The 22,663-nt window shown below is 44.2% G+C and overlaps 1 protein-coding gene across 2 annotated transcripts in view; it reads right to left on the reverse strand.

Moving 5' to 3' along the window:
- Positions 1-22,663, reverse strand: part of GCGR (glucagon receptor) — a 49,144-nt gene that overhangs the window by 11,994 nt on the left and 14,487 nt on the right. The window contains exons 2-7 of one of the 2 annotated variants that reach the window (XM_042452555.1): positions 3,946-4,087; positions 3,762-3,858; positions 2,512-2,619; positions 2,077-2,198; positions 1,826-1,932; positions 343-496 (exon numbers count right to left, since the gene is read on the reverse strand). In XM_042452555.1, the coding sequence (XP_042308489.1) occupies positions 343-496; positions 1,826-1,932; positions 2,077-2,198; positions 2,512-2,619; positions 3,762-3,858; positions 3,946-3,999 (642 nt within the window). In that variant the 5' untranslated portion in view covers positions 4,000-4,087. The remainder of the gene's footprint in view (positions 1-342; positions 497-1,825; positions 1,933-2,076; positions 2,199-2,511; positions 2,620-3,761; positions 3,859-3,945; positions 4,088-22,663) is intronic. The other variant, XM_042452556.1, reaches the window with a different exon arrangement.

A 22,663-nucleotide genomic window follows, 5' to 3' on the forward strand; every position in this document is an offset into this window, starting at 1 on the left:
TTATAATAGAACAGAGCAGATGAACGGAATATATACAACAGATAATGTAGGTTTTACATTTACATTATGGATCGCTTTAACCTGTTTTATTGCCTTGTGAAAGCTCTGAGAAATTCTTGAGCTTTATGGTTGGCTCTTGTCAATTTAAGTGTGGAATCAGATAAGGTCAGCCCCATATCTAAGTGGGATCAGTAGTTCTTCATAGATGGGGAAGACATGGGGATGGGGAGGAGTTGACTGAGGCTTCCCATCTTATAATATTGGAGAGGCGAAGAAAGGGAAGGAGAAGAAACCATGCATCAAAAGGGAGTGGGGTGGGGGAAATGGGAACAGATGTGTCACCTCATGACTCAGCCAAAGGCCCACGTTGTAGTCATCGATCTTCTCACTGTAGCGGGTGTTGAGCAGTGTGTCGATGATAAGCACCGAGATGCCCTTCAGGATGAAGGAGGCGAAGAGGTTCATGTGGATGTAGTTGCGCATGCAGTGCAGCTTGCTGGAGAGCAGGGAGCTGGTCAGCATTGCCTGTCCAGCAGGGCTGGCACCATGAGATACCCCTTACCCAGCCTTTCCTCCTCCTCTTTCCCACCTTCAGCCCTCTCCACAATCTAGTCTGTAGTCTGATACCTCCCTGGCCCTCAGCCCAGGATCCACCTTCTGCTCCTCACTTCTCCCTCAACTCCATTCACATATGTCATGCTGTACCTGTCCTGCAAACTCTGAATGTTATTCAGGGACAAGTACCTGGGGGTTCAGGTTTGATGGTAGCTGGCCTTCATTAACAGAAGCATCTGTGCATTTATTTATTTAGTTAGTTGTACACCATTTCTCAAGCTGCTTCCACACTGCAGAATTAATGCAGTTTGACATCCCTTTAATTGTCATGGTTCCATTCTATGTAATCTTGGGCTATGTAGTTTGTTGTGGCACCAGAGCTTAAACAGAAGGTTAACCAGAAGGGCAAATATCTCACAAAACTACAAATCCCAGAATCCCATAGCCATGGCAGTTAAAGTGGTGTGAAACTTATTTCTGCAGTGATGCAGCTGGAGATTATGAGACGGGGGGGAAATTGGGCAGGTGGGAGACATATTCCTGGCAAAGTAGCATGAGCACGCTGAAGATTTTCCAATGACGTTGTGCTTATCCAGGATTTAAACCATGAAGAATCAGCAATGCTCCAGCAACAAGCCATGAATGGTTTGCTGCTGGAGTATTGATGGTTCTTCATGGGTTCAGTCCTGGATAACCGCGATGTGTTTGAAAATCTTCAGCATGATCGTCTACTTTGCCAGGAGTATGGCTTTTACTCCCAGCTTTTCCCCCCATATGATAATCTAAAAAGATTGACAAGAGAGCAAAATTAATTTGCAGGCATGACACTGAAGTGTACACCTGCTAACTCCGTCACAGATTCTGGATCTCCCCATCACCACCACAGAAACCACCTCCCATTGGTGGGTTTTTAAAAGCAAGCAAACACACTACATTGCATGTAATTTCTTTCTCTTCCTCTTTCATATAGCCCATCAGCTGCACCTAATGTTAACAAAAATAAGGAACTCCAACCTCTCCAATTTGAAGAGTAACAGCTCTATGGTTATTGTCCGGCTTGAAGATGTAACTCCTCCAACCAGTGCTCGCAATGCGATGGAGTCTCAATTTTTTTCAAACAAACCAATAACTGCACTCCCTCTTTTTTAGATCAACATCATTGAATCTGGCTAAAAGGTTCCATGTCCTTCCTCCCCACAACCATCATGGTCACTTTCCTCAACAACAATCCCCCTCTCCTCCTCATCCCAATGTCCAATTCCCAAGGCACCTGAAGCCTAGCAGCACAGCCAAGGCAAGGAGGAGGGTGCAGAGAGATACTGAGTAGCCAACCGTGTACATCACCTTGAAGCTACCATAGATCCTAGCAAACCTCTCCTGGAAAGAGATAAAGAAAAAGAGACTGGGTTACTCCTGGTCCTCTCATCTGCTCAAGGGGTCTTTTGCATATAGAAATGGAGGCAGGAGCAGGGTATGTTCTCACAGGCCACCCTCAGAGCTCAAGCTGGCCTTCATGCTCACCTGGTCTGAGATGGTTTTGTTGTCCATCACACACTGATGGGCATCACGCAATGACTTCCCTTCAGGAGTAGTCACCCATTGTCCATCTGGGCCACACTTCTTAAATACATAGCCATGCTTCACTGTAGAAGAAAACAAGGATGATCAGCATCCAACCACATGAAGTAACTCCATAATTGTGCTGACCCTTGACAATTTCTTGTTTCATCTCTGCACTACCCACACTTCCAATTTTCTGAACCTGTGCCTCTTCTCCACACTTTCCCAACTTTAGTCCTCTGCAGAATATCAGGTTGATCCCGCTCTCCCTCCCTATCCTTGCCAATGTTCCATTTTTACTCCTGAAGCCCCATGGTGGAGACACGTCTGGCCTATTTCCTCTACTAAGGGCAGGGTCCCACTCCCACTCCCACTCCCACCCTCATGGACAAGTACCTTGGTCATACCAGGGCAGGAACCAAGGGCAGGAAACATTGACAGTGGTGTTGGGTTGTGCATCAGGCCAACACGAGTATTTGTCAAAGGTTCGGTTGCAAACCAGTTCTGTTGAAGAGGAGAGGGAGCTTAGGGTGTGCATATGTGGTAGTGGTGGTGGAGAAAACAGAAGTGTGCATTTGTTAGAAGGGTTAGACTTATACCCTCCTTACTATCTTTCCATAGGCAGGTGAGACTTTTTTTGATTCAGCAGGCCTGTGAGGGCTGATGGCATGGTGGAAAGTCTCTTTCAGTATGTACTCCTTTGCATGTATTTATTCTTTACTACTTTAATGGATGTGCTTTTAACAGTTTTTAATTCTACTTAAACATTTTTAATGTCTGAAGGAAATGAACTTTTATCTGTATCTGTTTTAGCTTTTGCAAACTCCCCTGAGTCCTGGACTGGGGAAAAGGCAGGATATAAATAACAATGATTCCTATTCTTCACCATTTTAAAATCCTTTCCATAACTAAGGTGCTTGCCAAACAATGGTAGCTTTCAAATCAAGGGAACCTCCCAGCAGAACTGGTACTTAGGACACATTTGTGGATCACATACATGTATGTGTGAATGCACAACTGCCAAGTAACTGGTTCACAGACCTTCCATTAAGCCTGCTCAACTCATCCCTTAGGATCTACTGTCCTGAAGCTATTTTCAGTTTTACTTATTGAAAATAAGTCACCGCTGTTCATTTTCATAAATATCCTGATCTCTGTAGCTTTTTTTCTGATGCACCCAGTGCTGCAGGTTGCCTTAGCGCACCTTTGCAGCCTCCACAATTCTTGTCTCACATCCACTACTGCCGGAGGTATGCAGAAGTGCATATGGCCCCAGCACATAGCTGCCCATTGCTTAGCAAGAAGGCTGAGCTTGATTAAAGGAATGAGAAAGAAAGTCAATTGGGTGACAAAGCTAACAAAATATCTCCCTGGCAGACATTTTGTTTCTGAGGTGGAACAACAAATGGTCTCCCCTTCCACCCCCAGTTGAAACACCTGAGGCATAATAATCTCTCACATGGTTCTTTCCCCAATGTGGCAGCAGAAACATCATCACAATTAAATACTGAACCATTTGCTGTCTTCTCAGGTGCTTAAGGTGGCTGCTTCAGTCTCCTTAACGGTAGGGCCGGCCCTCCCATTCCCCCTTTAGGGCTACATCTGCTGATCCATAACCTCCGAGGTGGGTGTGAGTCTTGTCTCACCAGTGGGTGGCGGCAGGAGGCTCATGTTGTGGTGACACTCTTCACTATAAGCCTTCCAGCTCTCAAAGAGGTAGTCCATAATCTGGGCTGAGGTTCCCTGAGTGAAAAAAGGACAGAGTGGACACTTTAGTGGCCTGATAAATGTGTGGGTATTAAACCTGAACTGAGGATCCAAGGGCCTTACCTGGAGGCACAGCACCAGCGCCAGCAGGATACTAAGGAGGCGTGACTGGGACATCCCTCTGGAGGGCTACAAAACTGCATTGGGAAGCTCCCGGAACGGCTGACCAGCTACAGAAGGTCCTGGGGCTGGTTTGGCAGGAGCCCTGCAAATTGTAAGCAAGGAGGAAAGAGTAGGGATGCCACATATGTTTGCAGACTCCTCACTGCTCTCCTGCAGATATTAGGCTCTAGTCCCGTGTCTCCAAGGTTGATGACGCAGGCTGGGAGTGGGTGCGTTCAGATACCAGACTCAGTGCCAGGAAATTTGGGAATGACAGCTACCCAATGAGCAAACATGGCTGCTGCAGGTCCACCCAGGTCAGGTGCTTGGAACCTGTTTTACCCCTGCTTCTGGTTGTTGCCTGGGGACTCTCTGACACTTAGGGGAGCTAGAGGGAGCTGAGAACACCCAGGCTAGGATGCCAGTCACTGTAACTGGAGCCTCTTTTGGGGAAAGCTATTTCAGGGCTGGATTTAGTTCCATGCTGAGTGCCCAGTGAGACATGAGCCACTACGATGCAGCACAGGGACTGCGTTTTTTCACGTGCTTTTCCTCAGAACACCAGTATTGCCTGAGCCCTGAAGAGTCATTCACATGCCACTTACTGGCCAGCCTAAATTTGTGGCATGTGCTGGGAATGAACTGTGTGCAACAAAATGCAACAATGCGCAAAGAAATGACTCTAATGCTGCTTTTGCTAAGCTTGGCTGAGCCGTCCAACAAGTATGAATGCCTTGGGGACTAGGCTAGTCCCTTTCATCCTTTTAGGGTAGAAAGAAGGCATTACTGCACTGCAACTTCCATCATCCTTCACCATCACCTAGGCTGGCTAGGGAATGTGAAACTTACAGTCAAAAAACTTCTGGAACACATGTCACACAATGCTGTTTTAGGGACACCGCTGCCCATAACGAACACAAAGACATTACTTTTTGAACTACAACTCCCAGACTCCCTGCTAGCATGGCCATGGTCCATGCATTCATCCTTTAACCACTACATTGCTGGTGGAGGATTCAAGGAGTTGTCTTCAAAAATGTAACTACCCCAAGCTTTGGTCCATGATATTTAATAATAATAATAATAATAATAATAATAATAATAGGATTTATTTATATGCCACCCAATCACTGGGAATCCGGGTGGCTTACAACAGAGGGGATAATAGACAGTTCCCTGCCCTTAGGCTTACAATCTAAAAAGACATGACACAAAAGGAGAACGGAATGGTAGGGGGGAGGGGTTCAGGTCCAGCGTTCTTCTCTCCCTCGGAAGCCTGGACCAAGGCAGATGGACTGAAGGGAGGGCTCTTCTTCTTCAGGCTAGCCCTGATGGAGCTGAGCCAGCCTATTCCCTCCCTCCCAGGCCGAAGGATGACAGTTATGGAAGGAGGAGCCTCTTTCTTCAGGCTAGCCCTGATGGAGCTGGGCCAGCCTATTCTCTCCCTCTTAGGCCAAAAGATGACAGTTATGGAGGGAGGAGCCTCTTTCTTCAGGCTAGCCCTGATGGAGCTGGGCCAGCCTATTCCCTCCCTCCCAGGCCGAAGGATGACAGTTATGGAAGGAGGAGCCTCTTTCTTCAGGCTGGCCCTGATGGAGCTGGGCCAGCCTATTCTCTCCCTCTTGGGCCAAAAGATGACAGTTATGGAGGGAGGAGCCTCTTTCTTCAGGCTAGCCCTAATGGAGCTGGGCCAGCCTATTCTCCCCCTCACAGGCCGAAACATGACAGTTAAGGAAGGAGGAGCTTCTTTCTTCTTATTGGGAGACCTCCCATGTCATCTAAGAAACAGCAATTCACTGGATGGAGAGGCAGCTAGGTGCTTTGTCTGTGCATTAGAATATATAAATGCATATAGATCAGCTGATGTAGGAAGCAAAAAGTGTTGGAAATAATGGGTGTTTCCAAAGGAGACTTTTACTATGCAATCGCATTGCATGGCTCATGGATGCTTGTAGATTTCAGTATGCATCCCTCCCGCATTTTCTCTTTGTTTCTTCCATCTTTTTTCTTAGCAAAAAATAAAATAAAATAAAATAAATTCCCTGAGACAATAAAGACATGCCTTTTAATTGGGAGCAAATTAGGAGCCCCTCTGCCCAGCATGTCTAGGCGTAAAAATCCTGTGGAATAATGCTGAGGGTGCATATGCCACATGCCAAGATAGCAGCAGCAAGAGAAGCAGTGGTGTGTGTGGGAGGATTTTGTTCCTTTGGGGCACTCGTAGGGAAGGGTTGGAAGAGAGGGAGATAGAGGCATGCTGAGGAGACACATGCCTTAACGCCCAGTGTCATAATGGACACTAGCCTGTGCATTCCTTCACACTAGCCTGCCCTGCACCCACCAAGCCAACAGGAACTCCCAACTCAGAATCAGTTTATATCCCTCCCTTCCCCAGCCCTCATCTAGAAAAACACTTTCTTAGGTGGAGGGATAAACTAGAATGTGCCAGCCCAGCCAGCATTTTGTCCTCCCTGCTTACAGCTTCTGGCACAGCCCAGCAAAGCCCAACAGGGATGTTAATCATTAGCACCCTCTGGGGATCTCCTGGCTCTGGATGAGCCCAGGGACTTGGTTGTCTCGTAACCCCACAATCCCCATTCTCTAGCTGGCATCATTCCTGTCCCCACCCACACCCCAGTGTGTTCAGACATTGGTTCCCTGGCCCAAGAGCAACTCTGTGTTCCTGTGGGTAGTTGGGCAATGGCACCCCTGCATTTTTGCAACCCATCCAGGATAAACTCAGATACACACAAGAGCTAATTCCTCCAATCCCCCTCTAATCTGGTTAAAGGGCTCCTGAATGGGATCGCAGTATTCCTGACAAACAAGCTATTCTTGCTGCCCGCCTCAAGGAGCAACAGGCCAAGCCTTTGGCACCGGATATTGCCGGAACTCTGCTGGGATTATGTGGGTGCTCTTCTAGCTGCCCTATGAAAAGAAAAGCACTTGGCCTGAAATGCCAGCGTTTACCTGTTGTGCCCTGGAGAATCAGAGTGGGCACCCTGGAATTGACTGGATAAATAGATAATGGGTGATTTGCAGTAGGTCTGCAAGGGTTTCTGTCCACCAATTGCCTGACTACAGCAACAAGTGAAAGACTAGCCTCTCCTCAGTATTTTTCTAAACTGGGGGTTTGTGAAGTGGAGAAACCTGGAGTGAGCTCAGTTCTGATTACAAATCTTTGGACTGAGCACTAAGTTTAGAGGCACCCTGTTCCAAGTTCTGCTAGCACAACCTGTTGTGCCACAGCTGTGGAATTCTTTCTAGAGGCAAGCAAAAATCTTTGCCATTCTGGAATGCATACTTAGTTCTGTTCTTTAACAGCCCATCCACTTCACACTGGTCTTAATTAAGCTGTGGTTATGTTTAATAGAATGTGTTTTATAGTTAGTGTATTATTATTCCTTCTGAGTCACTTTGATAACTATCATTCAAAGCAGGATACAAATTATTTAAAACTGAATTAAATAATACGAGTATTTACTAGGGCCACTGTGTTGCAACTTGGAGAACATGCATGCACGTTAAGTTAAATATTCTGGAAAATCCAGCTCATATTCTTCTCAAAGCATTGCACATCATGTGTTTCTCCCCACAGTTCTTTTATCTGTCACCAGGTCTATTGCAACAGTAATGCAAAGCTTTTTAAGCGTGAGCTGATACAAGCCATGCTATTTCACTCAGGTTTGGAAGAAGCATTCTTCATATGCTCTGTGTGTCTTCCCTGCCATTGCATTCAACCTCCATGTTCTCTTCTGCTGCAATGGTTTTTGAGAAACCTCTCCTCAGTTTCACCAAAACAGGGAAGACACTTTGATTAGAGCTGCAGATGTGAGTGTGCATCAGAAACCCTTCCTAAGCCTGTGCCCCCACTGTTTCTCAGGCTATCTGATGTGGGGGTCCAGCAGCTTTTTCTTCTAAAGTGCCAGGGACTGGTACCATATTTGTGTTCATTGGCTGCAACAGTCAGTTTCTTTTCTGGAAACTTTCTATAAACCAGCAACCGGGTGGCACAGCTGGATGCGTTGTAAAGAGCCACCTGGCATCAATGTCGCAACAGAGAGCTCTGGATCTTCCAGGAAGGTCCGGAGCAAACAGTAAGTTTTGAAGAGAAAAAAAAAAAAACATTTAAAGGAGGTTATATGGTGGCTTCTGTACTGAACTGGCTAAACGTTGTCCAGACAATTTGCACCAGAATTGAAGATCAGGCCCTGCATGATCCAGATTTGTTGCCATGTGGGTTGGATGTTTTATTTGGCCTATGCAGACAGAGCTTCAGTCTTTTGGCTCTGATGATCCACACTGCCATGAGGCAGAAGGAATGGTTAGCTTGTGTCCAGCTCACCTTCTTTTTAAGGGATAACCTTCCCCAACTCAAGTGAAGAGAAACAACCAGCACCTGGTTGTGATGGCTCTTCCCAGGACAATCTCCCTCCCTCTCTCCTCATATTTATTTTTAGCCCTGGGAAAAGAAATAATGTTTCCTCAGAGCTGCCCCTAATTGCTACTGCAGCCTGGGAGCTGGGAAACTCATTCATCAAGGGTGGAAGGGAGCAGATAGTGCCAGAAGCTGCACCCAGGGCTGCTGGGCTGAGCTTGCTCCATATTTAGATGGGGGCAGTCAGACATATGTGTCTGTTGCAAGATGAACCTTGCCCTGGCAGCAGTGCCCAGAAGCTCTTGGAGCCTGCATAGTTCTGGCAGTCCTGGATCATATTGGCCTAGGTCCCTTGCCCAGTTATCCCCACTGGCAACCTTTCCTGCCTCACAATCCTCCCTGTGGGAGCCTTGGGTAGCTTAAATGTTGAGAGAGAGAGGGAGAGAGAGGGAGAGAGATCTACACAGTGTAGCTGAGATAGCCAACTCATTCTCTGCTACTGGAATTGGACTGTGCTGGACTCCTGGCCTCAAAGCTGACAGGAAATCATGGGGGGAGAGCCTCCTCTTGGTCAACTACCCATCCCTCCTGTGTTGGGGCAGGTATTTTATAAACATGTCTGCCAGTTGTTTAGGGGCCCATTGCACCTGTCCAGCAAAGGCCCCCAAACAAAATCTTCCCACAGTCACAGGGGATGCATGTCATTCCAATAGCCTGAGCAAAAACCTCTGCCCTAAATCATGCTGAGGTCTCTTCCACTGCTGCTGCAGCCTGCCTGCCTGCCATCCCTTAACCCAGCTGGACAGATTATCCTCCTGGCTCAGGCCCCACTGCTCCAGAGGTTCCATTTCGTGCCCTAAACCAGCTCAGTGGGGCAGGGGTTTTCTGGTATGGAGCCAACTCTGCATCCTCATCCACCTTTTTGAGCTCCACAGAAGCTGCATCGCTGGCTCAGGCTCTCCCTTAACAGAACACAAACCCTGTTGGACCTGTCTAGTCCAGCATCATGTCTCCCCCAGTGACAAAAGGGATGCAAATGGGGAGGCCACAAAAAGGACATGTGCAACTGCCCCCTTCTTACTTGTATGCTCCAGCAAGTAGCCAATGGTGGTGCAGAGCCAGAGCTCAACAAGGCTGCATCTGTACTGCAGAATTAAGGCAGTTTGACACAGCTTTAACTACCATAGCTCAATGCAATGGAATTCTGGGATCTGAGGTTATGTGGGATATTTAGTCTTCCCTTTCAGAGAACTCTGGTGACATGACAAACTACAAATCACAGGATTCCATAGGATGGAGCCATGGCAGTTAAAGTGGTGTCAAACTACATTAATTCTGCAGTGTGGCAGCAGTCCAAGTCAAAGCATCAGGGATTTTGGATTAGCAGAAACAATCCTGTCATCCCCCCTTCTGTATTCCTTCTTCATTTATTTCATTTACTAGATTTATATCCTACCTTTCTTCCAACAATGGAAGAAGGTTTAGCTCCAATTTTCACAGCATCTGGGGGAGATCCCCCCAGCCAATAAATAAATAAATAAATTAATTAATTAATAAATTCTTGAGAGCTATTTCTGTTTTCATGCAAACCGTTTCACAAAGGCTTGTCTTGAACTGCCAGTTAAAACTCATCAGCTTTACAAAAGACTTTTTTAAAATAGACCTCTGGAAAGCATCCATATTTAGTTAGTATGAGTTACCCTTTTGCACTTTCTGTAGGGCTGTGTCTATAAAGCAACCTGCATTATGACCACCAGCAGTCCAAACTGTACTGGCAGCCACTGATAACCTTCATGGATCTGTCAAAACCCCTTTTGAAACAGTATATGTTGACAGCTACCATTACATCTTATAGCAGCCCATTTCACAATTTAACTAAATGTTGAATGAATACATTTCTTCCTTCTGATCCATCTGGAATCTTCCACCTTTCAACTTCTCCCTATTGGCTTTCTCCACACAATACCTAATTTTAAACCCTTAGTTGCTGTCTTTGCCTTCCCTTTTTCATCTAAGCTAAACAGCTCATAAAGTAACCATTCCTCACAGACTCCAGCATTTTGTTTTCCCACCTGTGCTGGACTCTTTTGGGTTTCCCCAGACTCACTCTTCCAGGCCGAGGAACAAGATCAAGAGAGCCCTATTTATCTCCTCAACAAAGTTATGATTCTATGTTCTCCCTCTCTGCTACAGTGGCCTCTTTGCTTTGTGCTTGGCTAACATACTTCAATTACTGTGCAGGCTAATGACCTTGGACCTTGAAGACCCAAGCAGGAAAGCGCCTGCCTGGAGCCACATCATGGAGAATTCTTCTGGGAACAGAGCAAGCTGCCTTATATAGAGACAGAGAAGATACCCATACGCTCCCCACACCCACAGCATTCTGACTTCAGGGTAACCAAGGCATCTTTCTGGGTGAACAGCCCAGGGAAGCAACACTGGTCATGTATGAAATGGGTGCTGCTGCATGATCCAGCTTAGTGAGTGCCACTGGGTAAGGGAGTATCATTTGATTTTAGCACAATCCACCTCAATGAGAGCCAGCATGGTGTAGTGGTTTGAGCACCGAGTATTGGTTCAAATCCCCACTCAACCACAAAAACCCACTGGGTGATCTTGGGCAAGCTCTCAGCTTAAGAGGAAGACAACGGCGAAACTCCCTCTGAACAAATGTTGCCAAAAAATCCCATGATAGGGTTTCCAAAAGTTGGAAAGAACTTGAATGCACACAACAACAACAATCCACCCCACTGGGTTCTAATGAGACAATCACTAAGACAGAAAAAGAAGTAATACATCAGCCTTGAGGTCTAGCAACTTTTTTTGATGAAAGCCGAGTTTCATAGGAAATTGAATTTAAGCAGATAAGCATCCTCTTTCACCTTTTAATGAACAAAACTTTTTGAAATGCATATTAAATGTGCCACTTTGAGTGTTCAGCAGTTTGTAATTTTTCATTAGTATTATGTAGCTAGCTACCTGTGAAATGTTTTGCAGCATTTAATTTCTTCCAGTCTGTTTCATCCTTATTTGCTGCGTCTTTGTTTCAGCAAATTACTCAATTATCTGGTGTTATTTTTCCTTGCTGAATCTTATATTCCCATGGGTCATTGTTTCTAAACTTAAAAATTTGGAAAGCTGCCATTTGCTTTCAGCAGCTACAGAGGCTACAATATGATATGCAGAGGTATAGCGCAATATTTGTATTTCGGAAGAATCTCTGATACTGTCATCCAAATATTTTAAATGAAAACACAGCTGGTCACTAGTATCCTAGATTAGCTACTTAGTTACAGAGACATAATTTATGTGTCTGTCCCAGCTCTGCCTGCTGCCCACCTTAAGAGCCAGCCACCAGGTCAGGCAAAGGAGGTCTGCTCAACTTTCAATCAGGGCACAAGGAGGAGGATGTTTCCACCCCTCTGCCACCTGTGGACTTGTGACAGGTGTCCTGCTTCTGATTGTTGCAGGCTCACTTGCTGGCAAGAAAGGGGTTGAAACATCGTACTCTTTGCACCCCCAATCAGAAGCTGAAAAGATCTCCTTCATCCAAGCCAGCTGCTGACTCTTAACATGGGAGTTTATCACATGACTGAAATTGGACGTATAATCCAGTGTCATCCTGAACGCAATCATGTGTATTCATGTTATTGCACGAAAGGTTACTACAAGTGATTGCTGGCAGTCTGAACGCACTCCAAACGCAATCATGCGTCAATCCACAGTTAAGTAAATTCGGTGAACTAGCGAAGTCACATACCCTATTCCTAGGCAACTTCGCACTCAGTGCGCTGTTGTTTGGTGTGATGTGCATATCTCCTTTGGTCCTGGTTCCCCCCCCCCAATCCAGAAGGGGGGGTTCCCATGAAGCCACACTGCAATTCTGCTTCAATTTTGCTTCCGCTTGTCCTTCAACATTGCCGGGAAGGGGGGGGGGACTGCTGCCTGGTGGCACAGTGGTTAAATGCCTGTACTGCAGCCATGCACTCAAAACCACAAGGTTGCGAGTTCAAGACCAGCAAAGGGCCCAAGCTCGACTCAGGCTTGCATCCTTCCGAGGTCGCTAAAATGAGTACCCAGATTGTTGGGGGCAAATTAGCTTACTTGCTAATTAGCTTACTTGCTGTTCACCGCTATGATCTTTGGAATAGCGGTATATAAATAAAAAAAAAAAACAAAACCAACAATTAAGAGGGATGGACCGGGAGCTATTGGATAACTATTATATTCATGTTTTAACATGACAAGAGTGAATATATGTTCATTTTAACATGAATAGAGCATGTTCTTTCAACCATTCTTCCCGCCCCCCAACCTCTTTTGTAAATTGTGGGGTTCCTTGGTTCCTCTCTCTCACTCACCTAAATATGCTATGCTCCAGTCATCTGGAGTCTCACTGAGCATGCGCAAAGAGGTCAATTCACAATTAAGAACCCACCGATGTGATGGCTTACTTGGCACAGAATCTGGGTCGCATTCGGGGAGGCCATTACAGCGAATTTAAGGTGTGATACGTAATCACGTAATTGCATGAATTTTCAAATTGACCTTGCTATCTTCTCTTTCAAAATTGAGAGCCTCCCGTCCTGTGTGATATTCTCCATGAACTGGATTAATATTTACATAGGTTTCCAGTGAGACCACATAATTACTGAATACAGACCAGTTACGGGTCTGTTACTCTAGGTTACAAACCTGTAACTGCAACACTCACTGAATACCAGCCATTAACTTCAAACCTATTCTGTGTTACTGACAGTAGAACACCTGTAGCAGTCCCCCCCTGCCCAGCTTCCCAGAGTGAAAAGACTTAATCCAAACCAGCTAGTATTTGAGAAATGCACACATCCCTGTTTGGAGAAAACATCAAGGGAGGGAAAACACTACAACATCTAGCCATATTTGGGGGGTTTCCACATTTAAATGTCTCCAGGAAAATTGAAAGTTGAGCTAAATACTGTAACAGATTCTGGCCACTATCCCACATGCTTTGGTCACTTCCAGGCTGGAGTGGTGCAAAGTGTTCAGAAGTAGCTGCTGGTGAAAAATGGTAACTTGAAGAGAATTGCTGGAGCTCCAGGGTTTGGAGTACAGTATTTGGCTTCATCATGTCCATTTCAAAGTATTGGTCAGCACCTTCAAATCTTTTAATGGTTTGAGGCCAGGGTGTTTAAATGACTGTTTTCTTCAGCATCATGCTTCATACCCAGCTGTCATTCTAGGTCAAATATACAGCTTGGGGACTGGGGATAGGCTGGACCTTTGGGCTTGCAGGCCCAGACTCTGAAGTCTCTCCCAAAAAGATCTGTCCTGCACTTTAATGAAAACAACAAGCTGCATAGCAAGTACATTTCTATACCACTTATCAGTGAACTAGCACTCCCAGAGTGGTTTACAATGTGTAAGCCAATTGCCCCCAACAAGCTGGCTACTCATTTTACTGACCTACAAAAGGATGGAAGACTGTGTTTTCAATGTGCTTTTGGTTCTGAACTTTCAGTTAAACTGATCAAATATATGTGATAGCAGTGAAAATACCAGAGTGGCAGGAAGGTTGTCCTGCTAGCGACTGGCTCTTACGCAAACCAGCAGATTTCAAAACTGGGAAAACATATCACCACCAATTTGAAAAGAACAACAAGTAACAGCAACAACAACAAAATACTTATGTTACTTTGAAACAGAATCAGAAGATCAGCTGGGGAGCTACTACTCTGGAGACCAGGGTTCAATTTGCAGCTTGGCTATGAAACCCACTGGGTAAGTCACATGCTCTCAGCCTCAGAGAAAGGCAAAGGCAAACCTCTTCTGAACAAATCTTGCCAAGAAAACCCCATGATAGCTTAGCCTTAGGTTTGCCATAATCTGGAAACAACTTGAAGGCACACAACAACAAATCTACTCTGAGTTTCAGAGAGCAATCCAAGGTGAAGAATATTTGCACTAAAACCCAGAGTAGATCCAGTAGCCCACTGACCTGGAAGCTACCAGCTGCCACTGACCACTACGGTAACAAATACACAGCAATAGATACCTTGGCCCCATACAGACAGGCCAAAATAAAACTGATTCAGGTCACTTTGGAGATACGCTGTTTCAGTGGTGCATGCGTCCTAAGAGTCCGGAAGCCACGCCAAAGCCACGATCCAGTCCTAAGGACTGGAGTGCAGCTTTGGCGCAGCTTCTGGACTCTTAGGATCATGCATAATTTAAACAGCATACCTCCAAAGTGACCCAAAGCAGCTTTACTTTGGCAGTTTGTATGGGGCCTTTAAGACCCTTCTCAGGTGTTTCTGGGAGTTTCCGAGAACTCTCTGGAACATGCACAACCATAGGAAACATCTGGATTTTCATCCCCATAGAAGTATAGAGGCAAGACAGAGAACAATGCAAGTGGAAATGAGATCAACAAGCATTGATCCAGTACTTACCAATCCTTCCCCTTTTTTCTTGCCTCCCCCCCTCCCAATCTTGTGCCCTACCTATTCTTCCAGAGCTGTGTGTGGCATCCTCCTGGTGTGAGAGTCAATCCCAGGCTGGCTTGCAGAGCCACCTGGAGGCGGCTTTTTGACCCACATGTCTGGCTTCCATCAGTCAGAGAGCTCTGGGTTCTGTCATGGGAGGCTGGAGAAGCAGGTGCCTGAAATTATGCTATTTTTAGGCAGATGAATGATGCGTGTAAGGATATACAGTATACTATAGCCAGAGCAGAACTGTATTCAGAAACCTGTGAGAATGGTTTCTCTTGTGAGACAGAGAAACAGAGGCCTGTTACAGACTGCCAAAATAAAGCTTCTTTGGGTCTCTTTGGAGGTATGCTGTTTAAATGATGCATGCATCCGAAGAATCCGAAAGCTGCACCAAAGCTGCACTCCAGTGCTTAGGAATGGAGTGTGGCTTTGGCGCGACATCCGGACTCTTAGGACCCATGCATCATTTAAATAGCATATCTCCAAAGAGACACGAAGCAGCTTTATTTTGGCAGTCTGTAACAGGCCAGAGACTGAGACTTAGCTAGAAAGTCTACTCTGCTTATTAGACTTTACTAGCCAGTACTACCAAAAGCTTACATGTTCCAGTTGTGTTACTGGGGCAGAATGGAGCCAGTAAATGGAGTGAGAATATTGCTCAAGCTCATTCTAGTTAATAATCCATAGCATTTATACACACACTGTGTCTTGTGTTTTAAGAACTGCCCTCTAGGATTATTGGATTACAGTCCAGAGGTCTGTCATGTAAATCTCCATGTTGTGATCTGGCTACCCTATTTGTTCATATACCCTAGTATGCCCCTCCAATTCACAATTCATTGCAATAGAACCCTCCCATAGGATATACTAAATTGCACAAAGGATGTGCCCCCAGGGACTTGTGTACATGGGAACTAAATCCTAGAAGACACCACACTGCCTATTTTGTACTACAGGTTGCTTGTAATTCCTTCTGGATCTTCATGTAGTAACTAAATCCAGCGTAAGATTAAAACTAAGTAAACTCTTCTAACCATAAGACCTATTAATTAATGGAAGAGATTCTACAGCTGAATATGCTCTCTGAATTTAAAACAGCATTAATGACCAGTATCTTCCGGCAGGCGTATCCAGATGATTTTTAAATTGTGAATTTTAAACTGTGGGTTGATTGTTTTGACATGTGCAGGTCTTATTTGTCCTTTTAAATTGATGTTATGTGTTTTAATTGGTTTGTGTGTTTTTAAATGAAGTTATGTTTCTGAAAGATGTTATACGTTATGTGTTGTGTGTTGATCTGTTGCTGTTCCCTTACTTAGATCCATGGGGAGAGGCATGTAAGAAATGAAAATTATTATTATTAAAAATGCTTAGACCAAAATGATGAGCAAAAGCTTAAGAGATCATGGGTTAATCCTATTTATTAAAAGTATTTTAATCTGAAATGTAAATTTAAAAAGGAGCTCAGAGCAAATACTGAGGCATACGTCTACTCAGAAATACATTCCACTGGGTTTGGTAGGATTTACTCCCTGTTAAGTATATCTAGAGGACTGAAGACATGATGAGGAATAACTAATATTTGGCACTGCAGAAGTGAATGGAGTTCATGATTTCTTGGAAGTCTGATGCCAGAGTGAAGTGACCTAAGACAGTGTACTATGTTCAGAGAACCATAAAGTAGAATAAAGTAACTAGTCTTTGAAGCATCACTACATTCTTTGTTGTTTTTGTACTAAAGTGTTTTCAGGTGAAGCTTTTAATGCGCAAAAACAATGTTGTGTTTGCACAATTTTTAGGAACTTTCAGATAATATCATTAACCAGCTATTACAGTCCTATGTAGAATAACATGGAAAACTCTTTGAAAGTTTGTATAGGAAAATCTGGACAGTGAGAGGTGTTGTCTGTGGAAAAGTTGGATGACATGCTGCAAATTCCCCCTTCTTTCTCTAGTGCTTACTGTAAGAAGACCCTCCCTTTATCCACCATCTTGAGAGAGAGAAAGGCAAGGCAGCTCCATCAGGCTTTGCCTGAAAAGAAGAAAAGCCCTCTTTCTATCCAGCATCTGGAAGGAGAGAAAGCAAGCCAGATCCAACTGGCCTCTGAGGGAAAGCAGATCTGCTGGATTTTCCCCCTTCCCCACTGCCATTCCCTTTTCCTTTTGTGTCATGTCTTTTTTTTTTTTTAAGATTGTAAGCCTGAGGGCAGGGAAATGTCTAATTAACAAATTGTAAGCCGCTGTGATAGCCTTGGCTGAAGAGCGGGATATAAATAAATAAGTATTGTAAGTATTATTATAAGTTTCCAGTTCCAGAATCAACTAAATTGATTCAAGGGAAAATTCTATCAAGTTTTCTAGCCAAGTTGCAAAGCTGATTAAATCTGATTGTAAAAATGACTTCAAGTAGACTGTCTGATTTGAGTTGGTGTTAACAAATTAGACTGGCAATGGGGCATTTTCAGGTACAGTTTATGGAACTTTACAGCTTGATTGTTAACCATTTGCACTTGGTTGTAAAATTGAAAGACATTGCTGTGTTAGTCTGTAAAATCAGTATGGAAAGAGATCTTGTAGCTCTTTTGAGACTAGGGCCGCAAACACATGGGCAAAATGAAGTGACTTCATTGGGTGTGTGTCATTTACATGACACATGTCTTCAATGGGCTGAAGCCGATTCCATGCCAAACAAGAAGAAGTGGGCCAAAAAGGAGTGAATAGAATCGCTCCTTTTAGTGGCCTGGTTCAGGACAGCTGCTGCGGCCCAGATTGCCAGGGTCCCAGAGCTAACAGTGCCAGCAGGATCCTTTTGGCCTTCCTGCTTTGGGTCTAACTGAAAGAAAGAAGTTGTTAGCATGAGCATTTGTAGGCTTCAGCCTGCTTCCTCAGATGCATTTATTTGGTGAAGTGTTATCCACATTCTTTGGGAAACCCTGCAGTTTGTGGATGTACAAGAAATATTTAAAAATAAAAACCTAAATAAATAAGTAAATAAATCTCTATTACACACACACACACACACACACAGCTCAATGTCAATTGATCACGGTTAAAAACAACAGAGTGTCAAGTGACTGTCACTTCACCAAATGCATCTGAGGAAGTAGGCTCGTCTATGAAAGCTCATGCTACCAACTTCTTTCTTTCAGTTAGTTTCAAAGGTGCTACACAATCTCTTTCTATACTGTTTGGTTGTATGTCACAGTTACAATCCTCTTATGCAACAGACAATGCTTTTAAATATTTGTTTTTTATTTTATTTTTGCAATTGCACTGCCTCAAAAAGTACAAATACAGACACACCCAGAAACAACCAAAAAACACAGTACATATACAAAATATCAGGAGAAGTTTTTTGTGGGTTTTTCGGGCTATGTGGCCATGTTCTATCAGTTTCTTTCTGACGTTTTGCCAGCATCTGTGGCTGGCATCTTCAGAGAACCAGATGCCAGCCACGGATGCTGGCGAAACGTCAGAAAGAAACTCTGATAGAACATGGCCACATAGCCTGAAAAACCCACAAAAAACTATGGATGGCGGCCATGAAAGCCTTCGACTTTATATCAGGAGAAGGCTGTTTTTTGTGAACAGCCTTCCCCTGATATTTTGTATATGTACTCTGTTTTTTGGTTGTTTGTGGGTGTGTCTGTATTTGTAGTTTTTGAGGCAATGTTTTTTGTGAACAGTGAGGGGCAGAGAAACAGGAAGGGACATCACTGCTCATCAGTGTTGTCCATGACATTAGGTAAAGTGAGGCAGTAGATTTGGGGCATCATATAAAGGTAGCAAAGTTTTGGTTATTTAATTAGTTACAGTTAATATGGACATGCAGCAAACAATGGATAAACTTTCTTTTCTCCTTCAGGTTCCAAAATGTCTTGGCTAGTTTGGGATACCATGTATCTTGAGTGGGGGCGGTCAAAGAACCATTTGCTGCTCTGCCTCAAGAAGCAAAGTGTCTTAGGACAAGCGTGTTGTCCACATAGCTAGAAGACATAATGACTACAGATGTGATTGGAACATAGTGAGATGCATACACTTACACAAATGCTGGAGCCCAGCAATATGATAATCAGTTGCAATTCCACTTATAGCTAAGAGTAATGCTAAAGAGCCTTGCTTGGTGGCACTAGGATCCTTTCATCTGGACTGACAGTCCATTCGAGAACCCCTTGTTAGGTAAATAGCTCAAGGATGTAGGGTTGATAATGGTGCTTAAATAAGGACATCATTCTTATATACTTCTCATATTGAAAAATAGCCTTGGATGTCTGTGACCCCTGTTATACGTATTAGAAATGTGTTCCAAGACAAGAACAGCAAACTCTAGGGAAGTCTCAGTCCACATGTATGTAGGATCAGAATTACTTCTGAACCCCATTTAAAACAAAGGAGTTCTGTGCACACTACCAGGCCTCAAGAACATCAGCCAATATGGTCAGGGAGAATATTGTTTTGAAGACCTCAATATGATGACGCATTAAGCTCAAACTGTGAAAACAGAACCTGTCTGTTAATCCTCCAAGAGATAAAATTTCCACGTCACTTAGTGCAAGTCCATTCACTCTGCCCTCCTGTTGCTGTCATTTCAGAAGAACAGGGAAATATCCCCAAAATACACCATAAGGGAAACAGCCACAATCTTAATAAGGCAAAAGAAGTCTTTTGGGGGGGCTTAGGTTTTTGACAAGTCAAAATATATACCATCTTTTCACCAAAGCCCACATGAAAAGTGCTCTGGTGAATAGTTTTGATATTTGGACATTGATGAAATCATCCCAAAAGTGCCAACACTTGTGTGTTCCAAACCACTGCTGGGTCTACTAGCGAGATGTTGTAAAAGTCCAAGTGGCCTCTTCCTGCTTCCCATTTTGGGCATGCTTACCAAAGGAACAAGGAATCACTTCTTTTTCACCTCATGAATGTGATGTTTATCATGGAAATACTGTGAAAAGAAAAACCAGAAATAAAAGGAGGTATATCTATTTCAGTCAGGGCTGGGGAATGTGTGGCCCATCAGATATTGCTGGTTACCATTGACCATGAAGGCTAAGGCTGATGGGAGCTGCAATCCAACAACATTCGGAGGGTGGCATGGTTTCCAACTCTTGACCTAATACAAAGTGTCTGTTGCTGTTCTTGGAGAAAGCTATAATCCCTGTTTATGTGAAAGATATTCAGTATAGTGTGTGTTTACTTACAAGAGAAATTGGCCTAAACCCAGTAGGGTAATGGTCAACTTTATGCATTAAGCGGTGGTAAAAATCTGTTGAAAAAAATAGGTGGGATGCCAATGTTGTTATTGTATAATTACTCCCTGTGACAGTGAATAGCTCTATCCCCAAATACTAAGGTTGCACATATTCTAGGCAACCTACTGAACACTGCCTGATAGGAGCCTCCCATTATCACACTTCGTATCAGCTACTCCAAGAAATCTGTGCACTCCGCTGGCACCATTCATAATTTAAAAGGAACTCAAGGCCCAGGAATGGCTTCCAGACTGCTGGGATTTTTCTACCACTTGGAAGCCATGGCATTTATGCTGATCCATGGCAGGAAATAAGCAAAGGAAAATAAAGGAAACTATCTTACAGATTCTACCTAGTCACAAGGATATGTCCATGTTTGTTTTGGTTTGGGTACTAGTGAGACCAGTGGTCTTTTGCTGAAGGAATTGTTATCTTCATCCCTTCAGCTTTGTGAAAATTCAGAAAACAAAGGCAGCCCTGGCGTAGTGATCCTAGGCACTGAAAATCCATTTAACAACCACATTTCTTATCCTAGTCCTATACCAAGCCTCAAACTGTTATGTGTATAGAACAGATAAGACAAGGGGCTCGTGGGCCAGATAGCAACAACAATACAAACGCCCCAGTGAAAATGTGGCACAGGAAATTCTCAAATCAGTGGTCATGATATCTGTTGCCTCATGTCTTTCATTGAAAACATCATCATATTGACTTCACAAGATATTGTTAAACCTCGTTTTATGGTACACAAGTAGAGCTTGATCCTCTGCATGTTTACCCCAATGTTCAGTGGTGCTTATTCAGATACAAGTGGTCCACAAGATTGCACCACTGGTCTCCTATGACAGAAAAGAGACACCTGTTACAGAGAATTCACACATTCACCTCACCAGCCTAGCAGCACTGGGGTAGAGATGGAATTGGTGGTATGGGACTTCTTGTCAGCCTTTTCTGTTAGGAAAAAAAAAGCAGAGAACAAAAACAGAAGCCTCTGTTAAACACACACACACACACACACACACACACACACGAAACTGTAAAGGTGCCTGAGAAAAGAAAAGCTTTTGAATCTGGTCAAGATGGGTAGACTGCACCATCACTCATCCTGAGAATGTAAGATGGCATATTCTCTTTTTCAGAATGTTCTCTCTACAAATGAACATCAGAGCTGCTCCGATTCTCTCTCTCTCACACACACACACACACGCACGCACGCACACACACAAAACATACACTCTCTCCCTCCCTTGACCTTGATTGCTCAAGAAAAAGGATGTGGGGAAAGGAGGAGAAGCTGCTCTCTTGTTAAGACATAAAGGGATTAGCCCCTAGTGCGTTAATGGCACACACTCCATGGCTCATTTGGCATGAACCTTGAAGCTACAATCCAACACAGCAGGGGCTTCAGTGTTTGGCAGGGGATGGGAATGTGTGCGGCAGGAACTGACGTGATGCCAACACGGGGCTTGTTTTGTCAGTAACCACTCCATGCCCCACTTGGGATCAAATGTCTTTGGCTAGCCTTAGGGAAGACTCATCATTAGATCCATCACTTACATGTACTTTTGCCAGGTATCCCATGACACTCATTTCTGTCCTTGTCCCCCACCTGCCCTCACAACACTGCAACTGCCTCTCAGTTCTGATCTTCATGACCCTTTAATGCCTTGGCTGCTTGTTTTGCGGTAGAAAAGGAACAGACTAAATCACAGTGGTAATAGGAAGTATCTGATTAGCTGGGACACTTCTCTGATGTCGCAAATAGTGAGGTAATCAGATTTACCCAGTGCTTTTCTTGTATTCCATGTTGAACTGCTCTGCATGCTCAGAGGTACAGAAACAAGGTTGATGAGAGAGATAAAGAAAATAAAAGGCAATAGAAAACTTTATAAGGATTTTCACCATAATGTAAAATGGCATTAGGCCTAAATTAGTAGTTTGGGACTGGGTGAGCTCTATTTTATTTTAACAGCTCTTCCCCATGAGGTTTGCCACAGCCCCTCTGCTATACTGAAAGGTAATGAGAGAGAGAAAGAGCATGGAAAAGGCATCTTCAGAATTACTGATCAGCTACCCTCTCATACTATAAAAAGACTACAAGAAGCTGCCTGGCCCTGTGAGATGAACAAGAACAGCAGAACATAAGGAGAGCTCCATTAGACCAGACCACCAGTCTATCTGGACCAGTATTTTCTTCATGGGAAGCCCACAATGAGAGCCTGAAAATATTGCCCTCCAACAAGTTCCCCAGCAAGTGGTATAAATAACCTTTTTGCTTCCAAGCTGAGCAGTGGCTGATTGCTATTCTTGTTGTATGCCTTCAAGACATTTCTGATGTATGGAGACCCTAAAGTCATTTTCTTGGCAAGATCTGTTCAGAGCAGGTTGGCCATTGTCTTTCTCTGGGGCTGAGAGAGTGTGACTCACCCAAGATCACCCAGTGGATTTCCATGGCTGAGCAGTGATTCAAACCCTGGTCTCCAGATTCCTAGCCCAACACTCAAACTACTAAGCCATGCTTAGTAGTTGATAGCTTTCATGAATTTGTTTAAAGCACAAGGATCTTGTAGCAGCTTAGA

Source organism: Sceloporus undulatus, chromosome 2 (genome assembly GCF_019175285.1).
Source record: "Sceloporus undulatus isolate JIND9_A2432 ecotype Alabama chromosome 2, SceUnd_v1.1, whole genome shotgun sequence".
In the NCBI taxonomy this organism is placed as follows: domain Eukaryota; kingdom Metazoa; phylum Chordata; class Lepidosauria; order Squamata; family Phrynosomatidae; genus Sceloporus; species Sceloporus undulatus.